This window comes from Phyllostomus hastatus, unplaced genomic scaffold (genome assembly GCF_019186645.2).
Source record: "Phyllostomus hastatus isolate PE091 unplaced genomic scaffold, TTU_PhHast_1.1 phas_contig_98, whole genome shotgun sequence".
NCBI classification, from domain to species: Eukaryota; Metazoa; Chordata; class Mammalia; order Chiroptera; family Phyllostomidae; genus Phyllostomus; species Phyllostomus hastatus.
Window position 1 is genome coordinate 5,877,898 of NW_025333999.1, and position 27,615 is coordinate 5,905,512.

The following is a 27,615-nucleotide window of genomic DNA, read 5'->3' on the forward strand; positions in this document are numbered from 1 at the left end:
AGAGAGACATAGATTTGTTGTTCCTCTTATGCTGTTCCATTGTTTGGTTCTTGCATGTGCCTGACTGGGACTCAAACCCAGTCTTTCTTTTTTTCTTAATATGTTTTATTGATTAAACTATTACTTGTCCCATTTTTTTCTCCCCTTTATTCCCTTTCACCCTGTACACCCCTCCCACCAGCATTCCCCCACCTCAGTTCATGCCCACAGGTCATACATAGAAGTTCTTTGGCTTCTCCATTTCCCATACTGTTCTTAACCTCCCTGCCGATTTTGTACCTACCATTTATGCTGCTTATTCCCTGCACCTTTTCCCCCATTCTCCCCCTCCCTGCTGATAACCCTCCATATCATCTCTATTTCTGTGATTTGGTCCTGTTCTAGTTTGCTTAGTTCATTTTTGTTATTTTAGGTTTGGTTGTTGATAGTTGTGAGTTTGTTGTCATTTTGAAGCCACAACCTTGGCATATCAGGATGACTCTCTAACCAACTGAGCTACCTGGCCAGGGTCTCTATGTCCTTTAAAAAAAAATTAAGGCTTTATTAGAGCACTTTTCAGTTTACAGAAAAATGAGTGAAAAGCAACCTTCCTATCTACCCTCTCACCATTTTTTTAAAAAGATTTTACTTAGTGAGAGAGGGAGAGACAGAGAAAGAGAAACATACCAGGAACTGAACTTGCAACCCAGGCATGTGCCATGACTGGCAAGCGAGTCTGCAACGACATTTTGCTTTGTGCGACGACGCCCACCCAGCTGAGCCAAGCTGCTCATTAACGTTTTGCATTAATACTACATTTGTTACAACTGACGAGCCAATACTGATTCATCACTAACTGAAGCCAGCAGTTTACATTAGGTTTGCTAAGTTCTACTTCAATAAATGCATAATGACATGAATCCACTGTTACCATAGAGAATAGTTTCTTCCCCCTAAACTGTCTGTGCTTCATCTCTTCATCCCTTCCACACCAAATGAGCTCTATCCTGTTTGCGCCAGTCAGGGAGCTCCTCTCTGCAACAGCTCGAGTGGAGGCCTCTGGGCTCAAAGACACGGAAGTCCTCAGGGAGCACTTGCAGAAGGAATGCAACAAGCACGTTCTCAACTCCTACTCTGTACTAGGCATAACTCAAAGGGTTTTCGAGGTAACAGTAAGCAAAAGAAACGCTGCATTCAAGGAGCTTATATTTTAATTACCAAAATGCGCTCTCCTCCAGGAAATCTCATTTCCTTCCGCCACTCCAACCCATCCCATGTCCCCCCCTTGGGACTCCCCCAGCTCTGGGCTCCTCTTTCGGGTCTCACTCTGTCACTATCAGGTTAGAAGCAATTGAGCCAATTCTGCTAGCCCCAGCCGAGGACCGAAGTTAGGTCCAACCTGCAAAAACGTCAATGAGCTCGGAAGGTCCAAATGCCCCGCCCTACCGCAGCTTCACTTCTGGGACTGCGCATGTGCCACGGGCGGCTGCCCAAATACTAAGCCTTGGGCTGCACGCCCGGCCTACACGCAGGCGCACTGCCGGCCGCCGGGAGCGCTTCCGTCTCCCGCCGTCGCCATGGCCGCACCGGCCCCGGGCCTCATCTCTGTCTTCTCGAGTCCACAGGAGCTCGCCGCTTCGCTGGCGCAGTTGGTTGCCCAGCGGGCTGCGTGCTGCCTGGCTGGGGCCCGCGCCCGTTTTGCGCTCGGCCTGTCGGGCGGCAGTCTCGTCTCCATGCTGGCAAGCGAGCTGCCCGCCGCAGTCGCCCCCGCCGGCTCGGCCAGCCTCACGCGCTGGACGCTGGGCTTCTGCGACGAGCGTCTCGTACCGTTTGAGCACGCTGAGAGCACGTATGGCCTCTACAGGGTGAGGACTACGGGGGCCGCCGGGGGCCACGCCGAGAGGGCCGCGCCCGCTGCCTGAGCGCGGCTACGGGGGCCGCCAGGGATCACACTATGCGCTTTGCATCTTGACGGGCACTGGGAATGCGCTTCAGCATTCGGGCACTGCCTCAGCGCTGAGGTCCCACCTAAGCAGCATCTGCTCTGCCACTTGGGTGGGCCAATAGGGGTTTCGAAGCCCCTCATCATGCTTTATCAGGCAGTCAGGCAGTGGGAATGGCCTGGAAAAAGGCAAGGGATGAAGCAGAGTGGCCCATGCCAAGGACTTTGGGAAGTTAAGGCGCCGCATCCTGGTGCGAGCGCAGAGTTACGAAAAGAGCCAGACAGGTAGGTGGACTCTGGGGTGGAGCCTGGGCTTCAGTTTCCTTATCTACAACCAAGACGAGTTCTCCAACGTCTCCACACCAGCAGCTTGTGTGTTAATGACCTCGGAGGAGAATTGTCTTTGAACCCTAGCCCCAGCTCATATAGAATCAGGGGAACACTCCTCGTTTCACAAGCAGGGAAACTGAGGTTTTGAGGAGTCGTGGTCGGCCCTAGGGTTCCCCAGCTTTTTCTGTGCCCACTTCTGCCCCAGAGGAGGAAAATCTGTCCAGGGAGGTTTTGGAGGGGTGGCTTCACCAGGAAAAGAGCCTCAGGTCATTCTGGTCCTGGTTGTGTTGCATTCTTTTTGCACAGAAGCTTGAGCTGACGATTTTTTTTTTCTTTCTGTTCTCTCCCTTCCCCGCCTCTCTCTCTTTTGTAATAAGATTTACTGATTACCAAGTGCTTGATCCACATCATCTTATGAAACCCCGCAATAGCCTATGAGGCAAGGGCTATCAGTACCTCCATTTATTTCATGGATGGAGAAACTGAGGCCAGAGAGGGGTGTTTACCTGCCTGAGGCACCTAGTGACCAGTGGGGGAACTGGGGGTTTCAACCTGCCCAGCCTGACCTCGTGGTGTATAGCTTGTGTATAGGCTGGAGTAGGAAGGTCAGCAGGGCTTCATGGAGGGCACAGAGGGCCTGGGTTTTATCCCAAGGGCCAAAGAACTGTGGGGGGCTTTGAAACAAGGTTGTGTTGTGGCCAGACAGGTGCAGGCAAGGCCAGGAAACCACCAGAACTTGAAAGACACCTGATGAATCAACACTGGGATCCACCAAGATCCTGATTCACGGGTCTGGATGATCCATGTGGTTACACATAAAAACCCACAATGCAGTGACCTGTGCATTACTGTTGGTGACACTCCCTCTATATGCCACAGACGCACCTGTTCTCCAAGCTGCCCATCCCTGACAGCCAAGTGATTACCATTAACCCCCAGCTTCCTGTGGAGGAGGCAGCTGAGGACTACGCCAAGAAGCTGAGACAGGTGAGTCCCTCAAAGCAGGTACAGGGGGACCTCATCTATCCAATGGCCAGTCCTAGGGAGACATAGCAGTTCTGCAGGTTGCACTGTGTGGTCATCATTGACAGAAACTCCTCTGGGGGTCAGTTGGCAGACCCAACTCTCCCCTGGGCAGACCCCCTTTGAGAATCCTCCCTTTGAGAGCCCATAGCCCAGCCTTGGGTTCCCTAAGGGTGCCCTCACCTCTGACACCCTGGTAGCTGGCCTGGGTCCTCACATATCTTAGAAACAGTTATATCCCCAAACTCTCAGCCAGTTGGGCAGGTGAAATGTGGAACTTCAAAGATTAGAGTCCCTTTTATACAGGTGTGGCTAAGCCTCACTCCCTGCGTTATAGCTACTTATGATTCTTTTTCTAACAATTGTCTCTGTGTCCTTTGAGCCCCTCCCTCACAACTTCTGTGGGCTGTCTTCTTCCCTCACCCAGGCCTTCCAAGGGGACTCCATCCCAGTTTTTGACCTGCTGATCCTGGGGGTGGGCCCTGATGGCCATACCTGCTCACTCTTCCCAGACCATCCCCTCCTGCAGGTGAGTGCACACACATGGTCCCTGCCTACACCTGAGCTCCAGCCTCTGCTGTCTGGGGCTTCTGAAGGGAGGCCAAACGGTGCCTGCAACAGGGTTTGAGTCAGCTTCTGCCAGCAGGCCTGCCCGCTGAGCTTAATCCTTCTGAGCCTCAGTTTACCCATCTTATAATGGGGGTCTTAAATCAAGTACCCCAGGATTACTAGGGTGGGATGGAATGATGGATGGACCATACCTGATGTGTGTGAGTGCTCAAGCAGTTGAAATGACATTGTCCTCATGTCTCCACCCGGGCCTCCCACCCCAGGAACGAGAGAAGATAGTAGCCCCCATCAGTGACTCCCCAAAGCCACCTCCACAGCGTGTGACCCTCACACTTCCTGTGCTGAATGCAGCCCGAACTGTCATCTTTGTGGCTACTGGAGAAGGCAAGGCAGCTGTTCTGAAGGTAAAGCTGAGGGCCCCATTCCCAGAAGGTTATGGGCATGTGGGCCTGGGAATAGAATAAGACTCCTGGTGCTGAAAGCACCAGATCCCAAGATACTTCAGTAGTTCTTGAGTTGAAAGGGAGATGGATGACGTGGACACTGGGCCACAGCATCTGTGGCGTTATGGATGAGATGAAATAAATTCACACAGACTACAGAGTCCCTTGGAGGAAGAGGGATGGCACGACTTCTTTCTCAAGGGTAGAGCAAGCCTTGGAGCGCCTTGGCCACCCTCTCAAGAGGAGAGTGCCCCGATTATTGTTTTGAGAGGCTTTTATTGGATTCAATTTGCATAGGAATACAGGGTGTATATGTAAAGCTCATTAATCATTATCAGGTAGTAAGGATCAAACAATAGATAACATGCAGAGAACTCTGAGGGCTTATTCTGAGTCAGTGTCAGATAGTTAAATGGCCATAAAACTTTGGGGAACAAACTCACATCATGCTTGGTCCCTTATTATTTAAATTGAGGGTATTAACAAAGTAGGTTTCACAGGATTTTATGCATTCTTTCTTAGGCCTGATCACCCTAGGGAACCCATGCTTTCCAGCATAGGGCTGCACCCACCTCCAGCATTGTTTCAGGTTTAAGTCAGGCAGGGGAAGTAAGGCAGCCAAGAGATTAGACTTATTGCAGACAGAATGAGGACTCAGGTTATGTCAAAGCCAAGGGGCAAGGGTCCATCACCCCTTTTCTGTAGCCCCCAAGTCCTTCCCTGGGGCCCCCTGTGATTGTGCCTGTCTTAGGTCATCCCTCCCTTGATGAATCTTACCAGTCTTTGGCTAACGGATCAAGCACTGGGGGCCAGGCAGGGTGAAGTAAAAGAGGCAGAGGCGGCACCCCTGACAGGGAGATAAGCTTTGTTTCCTTAGTGGCTTATGGTCCTGAAGGTCACTCACTCAGCCTTAGCCATGGTGGGGTTACAGCTCCTGAAACCAGGCAGGGCAGTTCTCAACAGATGGAAACTGCAACTACAGGCTGGTTAAGAGTGAACAATTACAAAGTGAAATTGATGAGATGAGGCCAAAGCTACACTCATAGGTAAATTCATAACAGTAAAAAAAACCCACTCTTTTGAGAAAAAATATTAAATAGAAAACTATTAAATAAATAACTCAAGTCATTAAAATACATTTTTAGAAAAAATACTAAATAGAAAACTACTGAATAAACAAATCAAGCACTTTACTCTTGAATTAGAAAAATGAGCAATAATATAAATCTAAGTAAAGTCAGCAGATGGAATAAATGAAATCAAAGTCAGAAATTAATGAATTGGTTAGTATTATTAAAAGTTTAATGGGAAGCCCTGGCTGGCGTAGCTCAGTGGATTGAGCACGGACTGGGAACCAAAGTGTCCCAGGTTCGATTCCCAGCCAGGGTACATTCCTGGGTTGCAGGCCATAACCCCCAGCAACTGCACATTGATGTTTCTCTCTCTCTCTCTCTCTCTCTCTCTCTCTCTCTCTCTCTGTCTCTTTCTCTCTCCCCCTCCCTTCCCTCTCTAAAAATAAAAATAAATTAAAAAATTAAAAAAAAGTAAATTTGAAACAAAAAATTAACTTAAAAAAAAAGTTTAATGGGAACAGGTCCAAAAGATAGATAAACCCCTGGCAAAGCTAATCCAGAAGGGAAAAAATCCTATGTAGTAATAAGTAAAGTAGGAATAAGTAAAATAGGAATAAGAAAGAAGGCATAGTTATACATAATATTTTAGGAAAATATAAAATAGATCAAGATATTAAAGATAAATGAAAATATAGTTTAATGCCATCACTGAAAAGACCAACAACTATAGGAGAAGCTGGACATATTTTAAAATATAAATAAATAATCCTCTCTCCCAAACCGTCAGGCCCAGATGTCCTCACAGGGGCTGCTCATGTTGGGGTGTAGGGTGCAGACTCTACAGAGTGCAGCAGACCCGTGTCCCTGTCAGTGCTGCCCACTCCGGCCTCAGATGGCCCCACCAGCCTCAACTTTCCCATTAAAAAGTGGGTCATGGATCATGCGGGGGCCCCTCGCCTCGGTCCCCTTGAGGGAGGCCTCCTGGAGCCTCCGCTTCCCAGATTGTAAATGGGTGAGAACAGGTGACTTCCCAGGACTGTGGTCAGAAGTCAGTGAGTTCTTGGGGCAGCCCAGCTGGCAAGAAGCAGTGTGCAAGCTAATAATGCCCACTCACCATGAAGTCCCATCAGGGAGCTGATACTCCACGGCCCGTGGGCCAAGTCCCACCAGCCATGAAGGGATTTTACATTTGTAAGTGGTTGTGAGGAAAAAAATCAAAAGAAAAATATTTCTGGACATGGAACATTCGACAGAATTCCGATTTCAGTGTCCCACCTTTAAAATAAAGACTTGTTGGAACACACATGCCCCTATGTCCGTGTGAGCCGAAATCCTGACTCCCTGGCCTTGGCAGAAAGGGTGTGCCAGCCCTGCATCGTACAGTCACAGATGGTGGACGGGACGGGGGCTGTCCCTGCTGGCTGTTTTAAGCCGGGTCAACTGGAAGGACATCAACACATCTTGAAAGTAGGATGGTCCATGGATCCCCCAGAGCTCTCTGGTCCATGGGGGGCCTGAGAGCTCTGAGAGGTGCTGGGGGTGCAGCAGGGCTCACAAACGTGCTTTCTTCACACAGCGCATTTTGGAGGACAAGGAGGACAACCCTCTCCCTGCCGCCCTTGTCCAGCCCCACACCGGGAAACTCTGCTGGTTCCTGGATGAGGCAGCAGCCCGACTCCTGACTGTGCCCTTCGAGAAGCATTCCACTTTGTAGCTGATCCCTGGGGACGCCACATTGGGGACCATGTGCGGCCTGAGGGGGCTGGGACCTTCTAGGGCTGTGCCTCTCCACCGCCATGCTCTGGGTTTCATTATTAAAAAGCCACGTGGTGCCCTGACTGAAGTGGCTCAGTGGGTTGGGCATCGCCCTGCAAACAGAATGGTCACTGGTTTGATTCCTGGTCAGGGCACATGCCTGAGGTGTGGGTTCTGTCTTTGGTTGGGGACGTGTGAGAGGCAACCAATCAACGTTTCTCTCACGCATGGCTGTTTCTCCCTCTCTTTCCCCCTCCCCCCCTAACAATAAATAAATGAAAATCTTTAAAAAATAAAAAGCCACCTGGTGCTGACAGGGCCCTTCCACCAGCCCTGCACAGATATTAGAAGGAGCATCTGCTCCATGTCCTCACTGTCTTGTGGTCCTTGGTGGCCAGCAAGACCAGGGGCTCACAGGCTGATCCAAAGCCCTTGTGCCAGCAGGTGGAGGACAGGGATGGGCGCCTTCAGTGAGTGTTCCGGGGCAGTGTAGCGAAGTACCGCAGAATTTACTGACAGTGCTGGAGGCCAGAAGTGTGAAATCAAGGTAGTGGCAGGGTTGGCTCCTTCTGGAGGCTCTGAGGGAAAGTCCGTCCCAGATGTCTCTCCTGGCTTCTGGGGGCTGCCAGCAACCCTTGGCTTATGACAGCATCACTCCAGTCTCTGCCTTTGTTGTCACGTGGCTTTCTCATATGAGTGTCTCTTTGTGTCCTCTTCCACTAAGGCTACCTGACATTGGATAAGGACCCTAAATCCAAGATGAACTCATCTCAAGATCCTTAGCTATGCCCTGGCTGGTGTGGCTCAGTGGACTGAGTGCCGACCTGCAAACCAAAGAGTCACTGGTTCAATTCCTAGTCAGGGCACATTCCTGGGTTGCGGGCCAGATCTCCAGTTGGGGACATGTGAGAGGCAACTGGTCGATGTGTCTTGCACATTGATGTTTCTCTCCCTCTGTTTCTCCCTCATCTTTCTCTAAAAATAAATAAAATCTTAAAATAAATAAAAAAGATCCTTAACTAATTATATCTGCAAAGACCCTTATTCCAAATAAGGTCACATTCTGAGATTCCTTATTGACATGGACATATTTGTGTGTGTGTGTATGTGTGTGTGTGTGTGTGTGAAAATACACATAACACAAAGTTCACCATCACCACCGTTTCTAGGTGTCTAGTTTAGTAGCATGGCTGCACAACCACCCCCACCTTCCATCCTCCCAAACTGAAACTGTCCCATTAAACACTAACTCCCATCCTCCCCTAGCCCATCATTCTACTTTATGTATGTCTCTGAGTTTGACTATTGTAGGAACCTCATATAAGTGGGGCCATACAGTAGTTGTCCTGTGTCTGACTTCTTTCACTCAGCATAATGTCCTCAGGTTCGTCCACATTGTCACATGTGTTACAATGTCCTTTTTATGGCTGCATAACATTCCACTGTGCACGGGCCACATTTTGCTTCTCCGTTCGTCTGTGGGCACGGTTGCTTCCATGGTTTAGCTCCTGTGAATAATGCTGCTAGGGACATTGGTATACAGATGTCTCTTTGAGACCCTGCTTTCCATTCTTTTGGGGATATACTCAGAAGTAGAAATGCTGGGTCACATGATAATTCTGTTTCACTGTTGAGGAACTGTCATACTATTTTCCGCAGCCAGTCAGCATTTCACATTTCCACTAACAGTGCATGAGAGTTCAGTTTCTCCATGCTGTCACCACTGCTTGTTGTTTTCTGTGTTTTGATAGTGACCTGTGGATGTGTCCTTTCAGGAGGGTTATGATTCAGGCCACTGCATACTCACTCTGGCTGAGTGCCCAACAGCCCACGGAGCTGGCCTTGGCCTCTGTGCCCAGCCCTGCTGCCGCCCTGCTCAGGGCCTTGAACGCACCAGGACTGCAGCGTCTGCGTCTGCTCTGCTCACCCAGCTTCTCTGCTCCGGGGACCGAGTGGGAGGCTGGTGGGCATGGGGAGAGGGTAGCTTGGGGACCTGGGGGGCGTCCCACAGAGGCACCTGAGGGGGACGTGGGAGTTGAAACCTCGAAGCTGAAACCCCAGAAAGAGAAGTGTCCTTCAACGTCCTGTTGGGGTCGGTCACTCAGATGTGAAAGGGAGGAAGTGGGCCAAGGCCTGAGTGGAAGGAAGTGGGTTGAGAAAAGCAGAGGGTGTTGAAGGCCCCTCAGCCCTGGGCTTGAGCAAGCGCAGGTGGCTGTGACCCCCAGAGCAGAGGGAAAATGGTGAGACCCGCGTGGGGGCCCTACAATGGGGCCCTGCTTGGAGCACGTCACCTCTCCTGTGCCCCTCTCCCCAGGGCAGCCGCTGTCCCTGCACCAGGTCTGCCTGAGGCCCCCTTTCACCTTATGGGAAACCTACCCTTCCTGTTGGCCCATAAGCCCCCCTGTGGCCCAGGCAACCCCCATCCTCCTCTCCTAACATCTGCCCCCACTCACCCTCCTCCAACCCCCACTTTGTGCTGTTCCCACCTTAGGGCCTTTGTGAGTGCTGGGCCCCTGCTTGTTCTTTCCTCCAGCCTTTGCATGGCTCGGGCCCTCACTTCCTTCAGGTCTTGGTGCAGCAACTCCTCCCTGCCCCCTCTCTGCTTCTAACATTGTTTCCCCCTCCTGTTCCATTTTCTCCCCCATGCTTATCACTATCCAACAGTTTTGTTGGTGTGCCCACAATGGTCCACGGGGCCTGGGGCAGCTGCAGGGAGCTGAGGGGACTGGAGGGAGCCATTGAGAGATGAGACTGGGGATTTGCAGGGTCTGGTATTTCCCCCAAGGGCATGGGGAGCTGCAGGAGGTTCTAGAGGTCAAGGCTTGGCATTGGGGTGTGCTGCAGCCTGGGAATAAAGGCACCGTCAAGAGTCACTTCAAGAATGAAATGGCCCTGACTGGGTAGCTCAGTTGGTTACAGCATCATCTTGATAAGCCAAGATTGCAGGTTGTGTCCGGTCAAGACACGTACAAGAATCAATCAATGAAGGCATAAATAAGTGACAATAAATTGATGTTTCTCTCTCACTCTCGCTCCCTCCCTTCTTTCTCTAAAATCAATAAATTAAAAATATGTTAAAAATAAAAGAATGAAGCCCTGGCTGGCGTAGCTCAGTAGATTGAGCGCGGGCTGTGAACCAAAGTGTTGCAGGTTCAATTCCCAGTCAGGACACATGCCTGGGTTGCAGGCCATGGCCCCCAGCAACCGCACATTGATGTTTCTCTCTCTCTTTCTTTCTCCCTCCCTTCCCTCTCTAAAAAAAAATGAATAAATAAAATCTTTAAAAAAAAGTTTCTCTTAAAAAAAAAAGAATGAAATGGAGATTGGTGATTGCTTGGCGGGGCTGGGGAGGGTGCTGGGGGTGAGGGAGGAATCAATGCACCCCCACTGGACACCCATCCCCTCCCCTCATTTGGAACCCCAACAGTGACCCCAGGGAATGGGGGTGTCTATCTAGCTCTGTCTCCCCAGCCTGGGGACTCCTGAGGGGTGTGCCAAGGCTGAATCCCCCCAGCCATTGCCCAGCATGGGGCTACAGCGGGGGCTGGGGTGGGCACCAGAGGGTGGACATTAGGTGGGGGTAGAGGCCCTATCTCCGTCCAGCCTCTCTTCCTTGCCACCCACACCCACAACTTGCCCAGTCCTGCCAGATAGCTGCCCTGCATCCCTTCTCCAAAGCCAGCTAGGATTTTTGTTTCCCACCCCTGTAGGCACTCTCGGGGCTGCCCCAGGGCCCCTACAGAAACCAGCAGCCTTGGTCTCGGGGGAGTTGGGAGGACGCAGGTGCAGGGTGGGGCGGGGCAGGGGGCAGGCCTCCTCATTCCCCCCAACACACACATGGGGGGCCAAGCCCTGGCGTCTGGCCCCTGGCATTTGTCCCCACAACATCCAGGCTCCTCACAGGCCATCCTGCTCCGAGAGATCCTCTGAACCTGGGGAGCCGTAGGGTGGAGAGGGGTGTCTGTTCCACTCTAGGGGATCCTGGGACACTGCAGCAGGATGGGTGGGCGGCCTTCAAGCCCCCTGGACAAGCGGCAGCAGCAGCACCTGAGGGGTGAGCAGGTGTGGGAAGGTTGGGGTTGGGGGAAGGGTTCGGGGTTGTCAGATACATAGGACGCCCTGTTAATGTGAATTCCAGATAAGCAATGGATATATTTTTTAGTATAAGTATGTCCCAAACTTTGCATCAGGGCATAATTATGCTAGAAAATAATTCCTTATTTACCTGAAATTCAAATTTAACTGGTCTCATGTACTTTTATTTGGTCAATCTGGTAACCCACCTCAGGGTGTGGGTTTGGGGTAGGGGGCATGGGCCAGGTGGGAGGTGCCTTGGGCCTAGCCAGGTCTTGGGGGTGATCCTCCCAAGAGGGCAGGGACCGGGAGGTCCCTCTGTGTGGACCCTGGGCACCAAGCAGCCGTTCTGATTTGAGACAGTGAGTGATCAGTGCCCTTCATCCTTCACGTGGTTGAGTACTTACTGGGTGCTAGGCACTGGGAGTACGATGAGCTCATGATCTATCTAGATCAGGAAAGATGGCCAAGTTACCTTAACACAAATGGATTCAATAAGCAATTACACAAATGTCAGGTTTTTGTTTCTGTAGTGGCTTAAGGCAAAGATTTATTTCTCTCTCCTATGAAGGGGTGCAGTGGCAGGCAGGCTCATAAAATTCAGACAACCCAACTTATTCCATATCATGTTTGTATTATGTGTGGCTTCTGTGCCACATAAAGGCTGCTGAAGCTCCAGTCATTGAGTCCAAATTCCAGGCAGTAAAATGGACTGTATGTTTTACATATAATCAAGGGAGTACATCATAGGAGAATAGCTTGAAGAACCATAACAGCTGTGTGATCACCTCCTACATGAGGACATGAAATACTTCTGTTGCCCCAGAAAGTTCCCGTGTGCTAGGTAAGGTTTTTAAAAGGTTTTGAAAATTTCTCTAGGTAAGGGTTTGGAAACACTTTCAGGGGCAATGGAACTGTTCACTATCTTGATCATGGTAGAGGTTTCCGGGTGTGGACACATGTGAAAGCTCATTAAATTCTATGCTTTGTACAATTGAAGTTTGCTGTGCATCAGTTATCAGTTAAGCCAGAGTCCCTTAACACCCACCCCACTTCCATGTGTATAGAAACAGACAGCGGAGGATTAGGGGTGAATGGAATTTGGAGCATGTCTTGTGGGGTAGTTTTGGGGTCTGGGGTGAGGGTAGAAGCACGCCAGTTACTTCCACCCAGTTCTGCCTTCGTCTGGCAGGTGGCCTGATTCAGCCGCCTCACTGTGCCCTTGTCCCTGCAGGCCAGGTGGACGCCCTGATGAAGAACTTCCTGCCCCAGTACCGCGTGCAGCTAGCAGCCTCAGTCCTGCGCCAGATTTCCCGGGAGCTGGTACCCCAGGAGCTGGCTGGATGCCAACTACTGCACAGCAAAGTGGGTGCCACAGACAGGGGTGGGGGGCTGCTGAGTGAGCGAGGCTGTGGAGGCTGTCAGTTCGGTGTGGGGGGTGGTCCTCCTCATGCATTTGTCCTTGCTGGTGCCATAACCTGGGGTGACTATTACACTTACTGGAACATCCTGGGACAGACCCTTGGAACAGAGCAGAGACTAAGACAGATCCCACTCTGCCCTGAGGGCTCACAGTCTGATTGGGGAAAATGACCCTAAACAAGTTAACACATCATGACGCAGGATAACTTCTGACAGGCACTCAGAAGAGGAAGGCTGCTGTTGGGGGTGGGAGCTGAGGTGCAGGGAGCCCCTCTGAGTTGAGATGTAAAGGATGAGAAGGAGCCAGATCAGGAGAGCAGAATGGGAAGGGCATTCTGGGCAGAGGGCTCAGCCAGTGCACGAGACCTGAGGTTGGAAAAAGCTTGCCCTGTGTGAGTGCCGCACTCAAGGACACAGCATGGCTGGTGGAAACCCACGGTTTTGCATCTGCAGTTACCTCTGCTAGTGTACTTTCCATTTCTCCTTGTACTTCAGATGCCACATCTTCCAAGAAGCCTTCCTAAATTGTCATTGCCCCCACCTGAGTCAGAAATCTTCTCTGAAACCCCAATCCTACTGCTTCTCCAGCAAAGCCCCAGGTCATACATCAGTCACCTCCTTGGGTCTGCTCTGCAAGAGCAGGGACCAGGCTTTGTCTCCTCTTCCCCACATCCCCACACCCGATGTCCACGTGGTGTCTGCACATAGTAGGGGTGCAGGAACAGTTTATGGATGGAACGAAGGAGCCTGGAGCCACCTGGTCCCAGCCCCACGTGTCTGCTGAGTTGGCAGTGGCACCCAGGGCTTCCATATGCTGGAGATGGGTCTTTGACCAAGGAAACCAAAGCACAGAAAGGCAAAGTGACCTGTCTGATGTCATACTGCCAGCAAAAGGTGGAGGCATGATTTGAAGTCGGAGCTCATACTCCTTACTGACACTGGGTCCCCTGCCCCATCAGGGCTCTGAGTTTCCCCACCTCTCTCCAACGGCACTGTGGACATAGGGCCCCCTCCCACCCAGACCCCTCCCTGTCTCTCTTGGGGCATCATGGTGCCCCCACGTCACCACCACCTGCATCCATCTTATGCCACCTGCTGGAGCCAGCCACCTGGGGCAGGGCACAGCTGATGTTGGGTTTCAAGCAGCGTGAAGGGACTTTCCCTTGTTTCAGTGTGAGCATTGTATATAATACTTACTTTATATATAATTTTAATAATAGCATTTAACAATATTTTTATGATTATTCTCAGAGCCTGGAAAAGGTAGGGAGAATTATTAACAAACACCTGAGTTCCCACTACCCTGCCAAAGAATCAAAATATAACAATTGCAGTTAATTGATTCATGAACTATTCATCGAGCATCAAGTGCCCTGTACTTAGTGGCACCTGGGACATAGTGGGGACTGTCCAGGTGGTCTGGATGCCTGGACGCTAGCCAGTGGCCCTGACATCTGAGGGACCCTTCTTCCATAGAAGCTGCCCCGAGTCCGTGAGCACCGAGGGCCCCTGATCCAGCTGCAGGGCCACCCACCTCAGTGGCAGCCAATCTTCTGTGTCCTGCGTGGGGATGGCCGCCTGGAGTGGTTCAGTCGCAGGGAGGTATGTGAGCCTGTGTCTCTTGGCCTCCAGATTCTCCATCCTGCCCTCCCCAGCATGGGTTTGGGGTCTAGATACTAGCATAGCTGTCCCTCCTGTTTTCAATCATCTCTCCTGAATCAAGGGACGCTGTGTTCTTGGTCTGGGGTGGGCGACCATTTCCTGTTGTGCCAGGTGGGCAGACTGAGGCCCAGGACAGGGGTAGGGACTTACTCATGGTCATCGGCAAAGCTGAGGTTGAAACCATGTTAGGTCTTTGCATGTCATGCCCATGTCCTGCTTCCTGGCTGGGGAATTCACTCGGGTCACTCATTGCCCTGGGAGGCAGTTTCCACCTCTGTGAAATGAGCGAGGATGGTCTGCTAGGCAAGGGCTGTGCTGTTTGGATGAGATAGATAATCGGCATTCAGGATTTGGGACTGGCCCAGCATCCTGAGGAGGCTGGGTGCTCTGGTGTGGAGGAGGAGGAAAGAGAGGGGTGGAGGGGAAGAAAGGGGTGGAAGCAGGGAGGGGAGGTGGAGGATTTCCCCAACTAACCACAAGCCTTCCCCTGATCTCACACTGAGACATGGAAGCCACAGTTTAGACCTGCCCCAAAGCAGTTCTGTGGACACCTTTTATAGGAGTATGAAAATGGGGGCCGTCCTCTGGGCTCTGTAGCCCTGACAGGGTACACAGTCCTGACTTCCCAGCATGAATATCTCCACCTGTTGGACACTCTCTGCCCAGATTCCCCAGGTAAGGCTCCTGGGGACCCTGAGGGCAGGTTTCTCTACTTCAGGGCTGTTGACAGTGGGGCCCGATCATTCATTGCAGTGGGGGCCGCCCTGGGCACTGCAGGGTGTGGAACAGCATCCCTGGTCTCCACCCACTAGATGCCTGTAGCAGCCCCCACCCCAAGTGTGGCAACTGGATATGCCCCTAGACCTTGCCAAGTATCCCTTGGGCGGGGGGCAGCGTTGTTTCTGGGTAAGCATCCCAGCTCAAGAAAGAGAAACACCCCCTCTCATCAGAGTGAGAGAGGTAGGTCACTGGACCAGAATCAGAGTAGCAAAGGCTAAAAACAAAACCTGGCATCAGCAAGCCTGTGGGGAGATGGGCGCTGGTGGGTGGGGACGTCTCACAGACCTTGGGCCAGGTGTGTTGTTCAGTCCAGCGTTTCCAGCAGGGCTCTCCCTCCCTCCCTTCTCCCATATTCTCTTCTCCTCCCCCACTCCTTCTCTCTCTTTTTCTCTAACTTCCTCCTTCCCCCCCTCCCTTACTCCCTCTCTCCTTCCATCACACCTTCTCCTTCTTCTCCCCTCCTTCCTCCTTCTCCCTTCCTCCATTATCCCTTCGCCTTTCCCTCCGCTGTCCTCTCTCTCTCTCTCCTTCTTCCTCCCCTCTCTCCTCCCGCCCTCCCACCCATGACACACTGTGCAGGAACACGGAAAGGAGCAGCATGACTGCCCTGGGTGTGTCTGATGAGGGAGGGCCTGTGTTACCACAATGAGCTTGCCCAGCAGGCAGCCTCATCTCTTGCTACCTCATTCCACAGATGTGCACACGGTGGCTGAGGACTGTCACACAGTTAGTAAGGGTCAGAGCCAGAACTGTACCCTTTGCTTCACTGAGGAGCTATCTTGCCACCAAATAATGCACATGCACCAACAAGGCCAGTCTACAGAAACAATGAGGATGTTGCTAACATTGGGGTCCACCCACATTCTATTGTACGGGGTTGATTGAATAATATGGCTGGACCCTTAGACAGGAAAGCTGTGCAGCTGCTGGAGGTGTCCCCCATGTGTGCAGGAGCAAAAAGGCCACTTAAAGAGCAGAAAACTCCATCTTGTAGCAACAGTGAACTCCATGAAGCTTTGTGCAGATTTTAAAATTCAGAGTAATGTCCCCCAAACTGTTAACAGTGATTATTATCCCTGGGGCCTGCGGTTAGAGGGCTGGGATGACCAGGAAATTCTATCTTCTGGATTTTTATATTTTACCACAGTTTGTGTGTATTTCTCTAGAACTCAGCACAAAACACTGTGCATATAGGAGATCCAAAATATATTAACCAAAATTAAATTCATTCTTTGTGTCCACCCAACCTTTCTAGGCCATTGATAACAATTTTGAACTTACTTTTGAACCCGTTTTACAGGATCAGAGAGATGAAAAACTGTGCCCCACACACAGAAAATGGTTTGGCCAAGTTCAAACCTGGGCATGGCTGGCTCCAGCACTCCACTGCAAGCAGGGGCCAGATCACATGCCAACTAGGACAGGTTGTTGGTGGCTGCCTAGGCCACTGTGTTGAGAAGGATGCAGAGGCTGGGAAGCAGTGCTGGGATGGATTGCTCATGTCTGCCCCAAGCACATCTTCCTCTGAGACACAGCTGGAATAAGAATACTATAGTTATAATAGCATGGATCATGCATATTGAGCAACTGCCTGTGCCAGGGTTTCCTCTAAATATTTCATGGTTATTTTCTCCTAGTGAATGAATGCCTGTAGAGCAAATGAATGAATGAAGATGTGACCTCCTGTCTGCTTTCAGGAGACCATACAGAGGAAGAGCCTGACCCCCTCCTGGAAATGCCTGTGAACTTCCCCCTGTTCCTTCAGCATCCCTTCCGAAGGCATCTCTGTTTCTCTGCAGCCACAGGGGAGATGCAGCGTGCGTGGAGGCTAGCCCTGCAGGGTGGCATCCGGCTTCGTGGCACAGGTGGGTCCCAGGGAATGTCAGGCAGAGGTGGCACTTAGAGTCCGGGGTCAGACAGCTGTGCCCCTGCTGGCTGTGGGACCCACTTTAAATCTGTTTTCTTATCTATACAATGGGGTATGGGGTGGGGAGAGACAGATGGGATAGGGCTGTGATGGGGACACAGTCTTGTGGGAGTGCCCCTGGGGGATCAGGGAAGACTAATGTCAAAGCTGGGGTCTGAAAAAGATGAGAGGCTAAACAGGTGATAAAAGGGAGCAGGACCAACACATACAGCTGGGCAGGCTGTTGACCGAACGTCCATAAATGGAGAGGCAGTGGGGTCTGCAGTGCAGCTCGGTCTGTGACTGCCCGCGGGGGATGCCTTTTCCTACACAGTATAAAGGCTCTTAATGGGCTGATGATTGTTTTGAGGGAGCATTATCCCTGCAGAAGGCATTTCTTGTGCAAAGGTCTGGAGGTGGGTGATACCTGAGTTTTTGGGACCTGGCAGGGAGGTGGAAGGCTTCCTTCCTCTTGAGGAGCTGGGGAGCTGGGCAGATGTGACAGCAGGGGAGCGGTGGGCAGGCACTGAGGAGCCGCCTCCCCGCCCTGACCCCAGTCCTGCAGCGAAGTCAGGCCCCCGCCGCCCATGCCTTCCTGGACACCATACGGCTCTACCGGCAGCACAAAGGCCACTTTGGCCACGACGACATGACACTGGGCTCGGACGCCGAGGTCAGTGCCGCGCAAGCCTGCACCGGGACCCCCAGAAACTCTCTAGGCCCTCAGCGGAGCCCACGGTCCCCTCTTCTGCAGGTGCTGACCGCGGTGCTGATGCGGGAGCTGCTGCCGGCACTGCAAGCCCAGATCCAGACGGGCTTGCGGGGGGCCGGCCGAGCCAGGGCCTGGGCCTGGACAGAGGTACGGGAGGGATCGCGGAGGTGGAGCAGGAACACACGGGATCCGTGGAGAGTTTGGGGGCCTGATCCGGACGCCCAGCTTCGTTTTTCCCGCCGACCGTTATCTAAACTCTTTCCACATCTTTCTGCGTCTCTGTCTCTACCCGTCCCTCCACCTCACCACATCTGCTGTCTCCCGCGCTCCTGGCCCTTGGGATCCCCTGGGCTGGTCCGGGCAGCTCCTGGATGCAGTTCACGCCGCCGTCCTGGCCGGAGCCTCTGCGGGGCTCCGCGCTTTCCAGCTCGAAAAAGACGAACTGCTCGCGGCCTTGGATAGGACTATCCGCCCGGATGTGGACCACCTTCTGAGGCTGCGAGGGCGCGTGTCAGCGAAGCTGCTGGGTGAGATCCGGAGGGCGGGGCCTGGAGAGGCGTGGCCTACATGGGGTCTGACGACGTGAGGCACGTAGACTGAGGGGAAAAAAGGGAAAAAGGTTGGTGTAAGGGGCGGGGCCTGGGCAGGGCGGGGCCAGGGTGAGGCCTGAGAGAAAGGGAGCAGGGTAGGAGTAAGGGGCGGGGCCTAGAAGATAGAACCCGAAGACTGGCAGGGGAGGAACCGGAGAATGAAAGGGCGTGATATGAGGTGGGGACAAAGTGGGGCATGGGCGTGGCATTTAGGCTGAGAATAGGGCGGAGTCAAGGAGGGCGGGGCCGTGAAAATGGGGTCAGGCCTGGAATGGAGCGGGTGAGACCCTAGCAGTGGCATGCCTGACCCGAGTTGTTTAGTCAGACGGCGGAGGTAGCTTCCACTCTGCTCAGTTACAAAGAGAACGCTACTGGAATCCGGACTCTGCCTTTCCGGCACGCGCCCCCGAGCCCGACCCCGCCGCACTTGAAGCCTGTTTATCAGTGCAATGGGGTAGAGACGGTGTTCGGAGTCTGTGTTCCCATCCACCTCACCCTGCTGAGCCGAGGGTCTCCCCACAACTTCATTTGCGGAGCACCTTGCAAAGGAGACCCAGGCCAGTGTTTTCCACTCGAAGCTGAGGTCCAGGGCCCCCTGGAGTCGTGCCTGAGCAGAAAGGTGGATGCGCAGCTGCCCCGACTCACACGGACTCTGCTCAACACCGTGGAAGCAGCACTTGCGGCAGTGCAGACACTCCTAGTCCAGGGCATGGACCGCCTGTCTCGCCACCTGCGTGGGAGCCCCTCCAGCACCCGGTTGCGCAAGGAGGTGAGCTCTAGGGGTGAGAGTTATTTTGGGCGGAGTGTTAACTTCATAGAAGAGTTGCATGAATGAACCTTATATTTGTTTTTTGACAACTTTCTCTTTTGAAAAACTTCGCAACAACTTTTTTTTTCTAGGCTGCATTTTACTTATTGTGAACTACCATGCTATGGTCATTAGGGCCCAGTTTTTCTTTTTTATTAAAGTTTTTTTTAAAATATTTTATTTATTTATTTTAGAGAGGGAAGGGAGGGAGTGAGAGAGAGAAAGAGAGAGAGAGAGAGAGAGAGAGAGAGAGAGAGAGAGAGAGAGAGAGAAACATCTATGTGCGGTTGCTGGGGGTTATGGCCTGCAACCCAGGAATGTACCCTGGCTGGGAATCGAACCTGGGACACTTTGGTTCCCAGCCCGCGCTCAATCCACTGAGCTATGCCAGCCAGGGCTTTTATTAAAGTTTTTTAAAAAATTACCAATGAGAGAGACAGAGGAGAATGAAGGGAGGGAAGGAGAGAAGGGGGGGAGAGAGAGGAAAGGACATCAACTTTTGGTGCTCCACTTACTATGCATTCATTGACCATCCCCTGCATGTACCCGACAGGGTATTGAAGCTGCAACCCTGGTGCATCCGGACAATGTTCCAATCAACTGAGCTACTTGGCTGGGGAGTGGGGAGTGAGTGGGGTGCAGTTTAAAACTTGAGGAAGGAGCAAGATGACAAGAGTAGCAATTAATAATATCAGCCTGGAGTCACCTTCCCCCCAAACTCTTACTCCTGACGTTCCTGTTTAGCCAGAGCTCACCCTGTCCCCAGAGAATTCTGCTGCATGCAGGTGAGCTCAGTCTTTCTGATATTAAATGATCTCTACTATACAACAGGAAACCTTCAACTTGTTAAGCCTCTATTTCTTTTTTTTTAAAAGATTTTTTTTTTTAATTTTTAGAGAGAGGGAAAGAGAGGGAGAGAAACATCATTGTGTGGTTGCCTCTCATATGCCCCCTACTGGGGACCCGACCCATAATCCAGGCATGTGCCCTGACTGGGAATTGAACCAGTGATCCTTTGGTTAGCAGTCCAGCACTCAATCCACTGAGCCACACCAGCCAGAAAAACATCTATTTCATAACCATCTCCTCCAGGAACTTTCCCTGGTCTCTCTCTGCTTCTGCAGCTGCCTGCACTTCCCTCATGAAGGCATTTATACACCACTGTGGTTGATTCTCTATCTCCCCCAACTTTTCTGTGAGCTCCTTAAAGACACAGATGGTATTAGATTACTCTGTTTATGCAGGCATAGGGCCTAACACAGAGAAGCCATCAGGTGGTGGGGGTAAGTGTCTCAAGGGCTGAGTATGCCCATTTCCCCTCAGTCTTGCCAGCACTGCATATTATGCATGTGTTTCCATTTGTGTTTTTCCTTCGGTGACTTGGCTGTGAGGTCTTTGGCACTGTTTTCCCATCAGCTGGTGGTGTTTTTCTCATCTGACTGCCATTGGAGCACAGGTTTACTCATTCGGTGAGATGCCATGGGATCCAGAGCTGATGCAGACCTGCTACCGTGAGGCTGAGCGGAGCCAGGGCCACCTGGGGCAACTCGTGGCACCGTTCGGCTTCTCTGGAGTACGAAGTCTGGTGTTTGGGGCCCAGGATCTCTCACAGCAGGTGAGGGAGGGGGGGAGGCTGGGAGGTTGGGAGGCAAGGGCAGCAGCCTTCTCTGAGCAGGTGTCAGTGGCCTCCTGGGGACATCATGGTGACCGAGACAGACCTGGCCTTCTCTTGCTGGACTCCCAGTGTCATGTGGACATGAGCCCATGACCAGGCAGTGACCACATGTGGTGGGCAGGGCTGTGGTGGGGATGTACAAGGTACTGTGGGAGCCCAGAGGACACTCCTGATTCCCCTCAAGGGTTGGGGGTACTTTCAGGAAAAGAGGATTTCCAACATGGGGCAGCAGTGGGACAAATGGCGGTTGGGGCATGTCCTGGGCAGAAGGAACAGTGTGTACACATGCTGGGAAGTCAGAAAGCTTTTCTGCCTTTGGGGAAAATAAAGCAGTTTAGAGACATTGGGCTGTAGGTGTCACAGGAGAGCAGAACGGTGGGAGATGTGCCAGTGAGGTGGGTGGGTATATGGGTCAGGGCCCTCAGTATGGGGTTAAGAGGCTGGGCTCTGTCCTCTACCTCTAAAGGTCAATGACCTCTAAAGGTCAATGGGGAGGCATAGCAGGTGGTAAGCTGGGGAGGGATGTGACCAAATTCAAGGTTAGAAAGCCTCTCCTGCCATGGGGAGCAGGGGCTGTCAGGGACAGGAGTGGAGGAGGCCTGAGCTAGCTGGGTGCTGTTGGTGGAGAGAAGCAGGTGTGTTTTGAAGGCCAAGGAGTTGGCACCTGCTAATAGATGTGGCAAGTGAAAGGGGCAGGAGGCTGAAGTCTGGCCAGCTCTCTGCTCCCCAGACTGGGCACCCTGGCACCATCTTCCAGAGGGGAGGATGCTTTCTACCAGTTTGCACATAGGTCCCCTCTGACTGGATTATCCTTAGGTTCTGAGAGGAGGAGGTGCTACCAGTATTTCAGGAAACAAGAAGTTAAGGGAACAGGCTGGTAGGGACAGATGGGATGCTGAGAAGGTGGCAGCTGGGCAGGAACAAGGCCGATAAGGCCAGAGGGTGGATTCCCTGAGAGTCATCCTAGTTCCTTCTCCCACAGCTCATGGCTGATGCTGTGGCCACCTTCCTGCAGCTAGCTGACCAGTGTCTGACCACAGCCCTGGACTGCATCCAGGCTGCCCAGCAGCTGGAGAAAGTCAGGGGGCGTGTGCTAAAGGTGAGGCCCATGGGGGGAAGGCATGGACATGGGCCTGGGTGCCCAGATAGCCACTGGACTGGCCACTGTGTGTGTCATGCAGAAGTTCCAGTCGGACAGTAGCTCATTGCAGAGGAAGTTCGTCCACAGGTGGCAGATCTGCATCTTTTTGCCCTTTGTGCTGAGCCAGCTGGAGCCAAGCTGCAAAGCGGTGAGTGAATGGGGGGCCTGAAGGCAGGTCCTCCAGGGCAACCAAGCATCTATGTGTCTCTGTAAAGCGGACAGAGTGCTTGCTCTCTCACAGAACCACTGCAACAATTAGAGACTTTTGTTCCCTGAGCTCTGGGGCCCCACTGGGGTCCCACAATGTCATCTGCTTCTCCCATGACAGTGTTTAATAACTGCCACTTGAGAGCTAGGGTGAGGGCACAGGCATCACATACTAGCTGGTAACATAGCTTTCAGAAAAGGGAGGAGGCAGAGGGAGTACATGGGTGTGCGTGTGTGTGGCAAATGGTCACGGAGGCTCTCCCTGGGAAGCTGACACTTGACAGGCAGTGAGCTGAAGGCATGAATCATGTCCTGGGGAAGAGCATTACAGGCAGAGGGCACAGCATGTGTGAAGGCCCTGAGGAAGGCCTGTGCCTGGTGTGTTGGGGGAACAGTGAGGAGGCCAGTGTGGCTGGAGGTTGGTGAGCGAGGTGGTAGGAAAGAGATGTGAGGGGTCACAGGGGCCTGTCAACACAGGGCTTAAGGGCACCAGGCAGCGGTTGGCCTTAGGTGCTAACAGGCTTCTCTAGAGGAGGTGGCTGGGGGGTTCTAGAGGAGACACCTGTGCTCTTCTTGTGGAAGTGGGATGTGCTTTGTTGCATCAGTCTGCACAGAAACTGTGAGAATAGGGGTCAAGAAGTCCATTTTAAAGATGAATAAGTGAGGTTCAAGGCCACCTAGGTACTTACAGTCAGGACTGGAGCTGCACCCACAAAGCTGCTCACCCCTCCAGCCCAGCCCACACCCATCTGCATTCCAGGAGCTGTCTGAGTTTGAAGGGGAGGTTCTTGCTGTGGGCAGCCCCGCCCTGACCATCGAGAGCATCTATGAGGATGTCATTCAGGGGGCCCTGCTGCAGAGGATTGACAGAGGTGAGCCCACCCCCTATGGCTCAGGGGAGCCTGGTGACCCCTGACTGTGTATACTGAGCCCTACCATTGTCCCCATTGCCTTACTTCCTGTGAACACTAGCCTTTTTACTGAAGGTCCAGACAGGGACAGAGGTGGACAAGTCTAGAGGTACAGTGATGGAAGCTCCCTGAATGAGGGCATTGGAACGGGGCTCTCAGGGGGTGTGGGTCTTCTCAGAACTGAGAAACTGCAGATGGACATTCATGTGTAGCCTTTCAACAATCATTGCTTGTGTTTGTGCTGGCTGACACTGAGGCCCCAGGAATTCTTGGGCTTATGGTAGACCTCACAGCATCTCCTGCCCTGGGAAAAGGCTCCAGAATCATCTCTCCTCCCTCCTGCTTTGCCTGTTCACTCATGATGCAATGTCTGTGACCGTTGCCACGTGTGCATTAACTTGAGGCAGAGCAGTATGTGATGGCGATTCAGGGAATGTCACCACGTCCACGCGGCCAACACAGAGGAAGGAAAAGACAACAGGAGAGGAGGCTGGGGGATGCTGAAGTGGACATGCAGGGGCTCGAATGACAGGCAGAGTAGTTTAGACTTTTGGGGGCAGGCAATAGCAAGTCATGGAGGGCGTGTGAGTAGAGGGTGACAGTGGCTAGACTGAAAATGAGGGAGGAGGCTGAGGGCATGGTCCTGGGGACAAATGATGGGCCCAAACAGTGACAGCCACTGAGAGGATGGAGCCCAGTGATGAGGATGAGGCAGGAGCAGAGGTGCCAGAATTGCTGACCTGGGTGTCACCAAATATAAGGGAGGGTGCACAACGTGAGGGTGGAGGGCAGAGAAAGGGGAGGCATCCCAGAGAGCCTGTATTTGAAGGACAAGGAGAGGAAGAAGGGACATAGCCAGAGCAGTTTGAGAGGTGGCAGCAGGGCTCTGGCAGCCAGGAAGTGAGGGTGAGGATGTGGCTCCATTTGTGGGGAGCCACTTTAAATGGAAAAAGGCTATTCTCTGATTGGAAAAGAAAAATCCAGAAACAGATCACACCTCCATTTCCGGGGGTTTTCCATGTTCTCAAGGGTTTTATCCTCAATGAAGTTGTGACATCTGCTTGTAGTGCAGTGTTTTGAGGTGGAGCTGGTAGCATCTGAATCAGTGAAGACGCTGGGGATCAGCGAGCAGTGTCTGCCCTGGGCACAGGCATGGAGAGAGGCTCAGAGAGGCCACTTGTTCACAGTTCCTGCTTGAGCCATCTCCATCCTTTGCCCTCTTGTGGCTTCTGTGGGAGAATGCATAGAAGCCCTTTGATGTTACGGCTGCTCCAGGTGGGTCCAGGGGTCATCTGTTGTTTTAGAATTGAAAAAGGCCCTGGGTGCCAGCGATGTGTCCTGTGCTCTGGATGGCTGCTCAGAAGTCCCGTGGAACCAGGCGGAAGCAGGTGAGGACCTCACAGGTTCTTGGGCCATGCCAGTGAATTGCTGAGGGTAGGGAGGCCTTTATAGGGTGCATGGGATGGTTGAAAGTGTAAGTTCCTGCCCTGACCCATGTGGCTCAGTTGGTTGGGCATCTACCCACAAAACAAATGGTTGCCACTTTGATTCCCGATCAGGGCACAAGCCTGGGTTGAGGTTCTGTTGTTGGTTGGGGGCGTGCAAGAGGCAACCAATCAATGTTTCTCTCACACATCGAATTTCTCTTCTCCTGTTTCTCCCTCCCTTACCCTCCCTCTAAAAATAAATGAATACAATATTTTTAAAAAGTATAGGTTACTGGATGGAACAGCATCCACCTGTCCCTGATGTGGCTGGTTTGGCCAAGCTCACAGTAAACAAGGGCAGTGGGAGACAGAGAGGGACCGTCTAGGCCCAAGCTCTGACATGCACATGAGTTTGTGTCCCATCTCGTGTGGCCAAAACTCAGTGGGGCCTCTCCTAGCAGCTACTAGTCCCCAACACTGAAAGGAGAAATTGTGGTAATGGGACCCTTGGGTTCACCCTGAGCAAGGACTCTGCAAGACGAGAGCAGGGATTCTGGACTGGCTCTCAGCTCCCTTGGGAACTGCTGTGATGAGAGCCTTGCCCCCCCCCCAGCTAAATTGCTCCCATGTTCTTCACCCACAGAAACTCTAACATAATAGACGTGCATTGTTTTCAGCTGCTAATTTTGGGGGCCATTTGTTATGCAGCTATAACTAACTAATGCATATCTGGGACAGCTTCCCACAGTCAGTTGCTGCAGATAAATTGATGAATATTCACACACACTGGGATGAATAAAGATTAAGCAGTCGTACAAAGACTTCTGGGTGTCAGAATGTTTTTTGATTTGCAGCTGACAGTGAGAGTTTTTAGGTGAGCTCCCTAATATATTTAACCAGAATCCAAGTGATGATGGGTTTTGCTTCTAGTCGTTCCCTCTAACAGGTAATGTCACAGGGTATTACCTCAAACTTACTTTTCAGGTGAGTGCAGGTCTTTGTGGGTAAACCCCCAATGTGAGATCTCATGGTTCAGAGTACGCATGCTTGTCTTTCCAGTCGTGGTCTCCAGAGCTCTCTCCATCTGTGTGGTCCCACCTGGTTGCGTCCCCTCACCCACGTGCAGGTGGCCCATCTCCCCACAGGCTGCACAGGCTGTCAGATGACTCAGAATTTCTCATACCTTTTGGGTGGAAGATGGTGTCTTGGCTTCATTTTTATGAGCACATCTCCTTGGAGGTGAAGATAAGCATCTTTTCACATGTTCAGGAGCTGTCTTTAGCTCCTCTTGAAGCTCCATTCCTCTTTTTGGTTCACTGTGTTCTAGATGCTTATAAGTGAAGTTTTTATTTATAGTATCCCATTTACTGAGTATTTATTATGTGCCAAGTATTTGATGTGTCCAATTTTTTAGCATCCTTATGACACTTTCCATTTTACAGGTGAGGAAACTGAGGCTCAGAGAGGGACTTGCCCCAAGCAGCCAGGCACCTGCACTGAGGTCCAGCCACTCTACCCACTGCTGCCTCCAGGGACATTCTGGAGCTGAACCTGCCTACAGCCATCTTCATTACCGGTGGATAAATGTCTGCTAGTGGAATTTCTGAGTCATATGAATGATCTCAAGGCTTTTATAACCACCTCGCCTGCACCTCATTCCTTTTCTGAGAGGCTGTGCCTTTTATATTCCCACTAGCAGCATTTGTGTATATTCTCCATATCCTTTCCAAACATTAGGAATTTTCATTAAAGAAGAAAAGTCAGTTTCATAGCACACACATTTTACTTTTTTATTTTGAATTTCTTTGATGACTAAAATGAATCTAAAAATGTTTACTGGGCCTTTATATGTTTATGGATTTCTTTTTAAGTTGAATTGCCTGTTCGTGGTTTTACCTACTTTTTTCTTCAGGAGATTTTATCTTTTTCTTAACTGATCTTAGATAACTCTGTATTTTGTGTTATGTTACAGATATTCATCTCAGCTTGCTGTTGGCCTTTTGGGTTTGTTTACTTGCTCCAAATTTTAACTTGGTATCAAGTTTCTCAGGGCGAGAGAACTTTCATTGACTTCCCTCTGCTTGCCAGAAAAGTCATCTGTCCGCTTGAGGTTGGCAGTTTCCCCACATCACAAGCCTTCCAGCTGCTTCCGGAGCAGGTTCCTGAGGGATTTCCCCAATGTTCTTCTCAGTTCGGCTTTCCGAGGGGGACCTGCACACTCCATGGAGATGGTTTCCTCCCATTCTGTCCTGGAGTTTTGAGCCTTCCCCAAGAGAATAAGGTTTTCCTCACGTTTCTTGACTTGTCCCTCCACCACCATCTTCTGAGACACATTTGTGCTTCACAGCCCTGTCCAGCTGGCTTCTTTTTACTCAGGATGTAGATGTTACTCTGGAAAAATCGCAGCGACGAGAACTTGTCAGGCTGCCCACTGGGAGAAAAATCACTGTTTTCCCCAGGTTCAAAAATCCTTCCAGTCTCTTTTCAGTGTATCGGGACGGGATGCACTTGTCAACTTATTTTTCTTGCTTAATATGAAAGGTCTTTCATTGCCAGGTCCATAGAGTATCCCCCCCCCCCCGGCTTTTATTAAGGACAGTTTCAAACATGCCCCCAAAGCAGAGATCTCCACTGTGCCCCTATCAACAGTGACCAAGTGTGGCCCCATCCCTTGCCCTCCACTCAGAGCCAATCATGTAACCAGTAAAGACTGGGCTGCGTTTCTGAAATATTCAGCCAAAAACTTAATTAGTGCAGATAATTACTGTAGAAAGGTATCAGAAAACAGAAGTGAAGGAGGAAAAAGTAATTAGAGGAAGGGCATGGACAAGGGGAAGAGCATGGAGAGAAGGAGGGGTGAATTAGACAGGCTGGGAAATTTGGGGCTTTTCTGGTCAAGCTCAGTGCCCCATCTTGCTGTCATCCTTCAATGGACAGCCAGGACACACAGCCTGTGTCTTGAATTTTACTTAGCAATATTAACCCCCTGCTGTCCACACATTAATGAATACACATCTGAGCATCATTCTTTAAACTTAATTTTTAGGAAGGACCCCAACATGATCAATTAGAAAATACATTCGAGTATTGGAAAACAATCTCTTGGTAGCATTTTTATGGAAAAGCCCATCCTGCCTCCAGAGCATGTGGTCAGCACATTAAAACATCACTTGGCTTCTCTTCAT

The 27,615-nt window shown here is 51.5% G+C and overlaps 2 protein-coding genes across 5 annotated transcripts; both read left to right on the top strand.

Annotated features, from left to right (window-relative positions):
• The first annotated feature begins 1,224 nt into the window (after nucleotides 1-1,224).
• Nucleotides 1,225-7,237, top strand: PGLS (6-phosphogluconolactonase). Its single transcript, XM_045853644.1, has 5 exons — nucleotides 1,225-1,844; nucleotides 3,131-3,238; nucleotides 3,702-3,803; nucleotides 4,108-4,248; nucleotides 6,937-7,237. The coding sequence occupies exons 1-5, from the start codon at nucleotides 1,557-1,559 to the stop codon at nucleotides 7,072-7,074; spliced, it is 777 nt and encodes a 258-aa protein (XP_045709600.1). The 5' UTR covers nucleotides 1,225-1,556; the 3' UTR covers nucleotides 7,075-7,237.
• Nucleotides 7,238-10,968: 3,731 nt separating this feature from the next.
• Nucleotides 10,969-26,266, top strand: NIBAN3 (niban apoptosis regulator 3). Of its 4 annotated transcripts, none has more exons than XM_045853372.1 (15): nucleotides 10,969-11,169; nucleotides 12,424-12,554; nucleotides 14,088-14,213; nucleotides 14,834-14,948; nucleotides 16,751-16,918; nucleotides 17,517-17,632; nucleotides 17,714-17,818; nucleotides 18,036-18,198; nucleotides 18,840-19,030; nucleotides 20,526-20,684; nucleotides 21,727-21,843; nucleotides 21,926-22,033; nucleotides 22,853-22,964; nucleotides 24,308-24,391; nucleotides 25,873-26,266. In XM_045853372.1, the coding sequence occupies exons 1-15, from the start codon at nucleotides 11,115-11,117 to the stop codon at nucleotides 25,977-25,979; spliced, it is 1,857 nt and encodes a 618-aa protein (XP_045709328.1). In that variant the 5' UTR covers nucleotides 10,969-11,114; the 3' UTR covers nucleotides 25,980-26,266. The 4 variants fall into 4 exon arrangements, with proteins under 4 accessions (XP_045709328.1, XP_045709330.1, XP_045709331.1 ...); XM_045853374.1 differs by having other exon boundaries at nucleotides 16,853-16,918; XM_045853373.1 differs by lacking the exon at nucleotides 10,969-11,169 and adding an exon at nucleotides 11,926-12,033.
• Nucleotides 26,267-27,615: the final 1,349 nt, after the last annotated feature.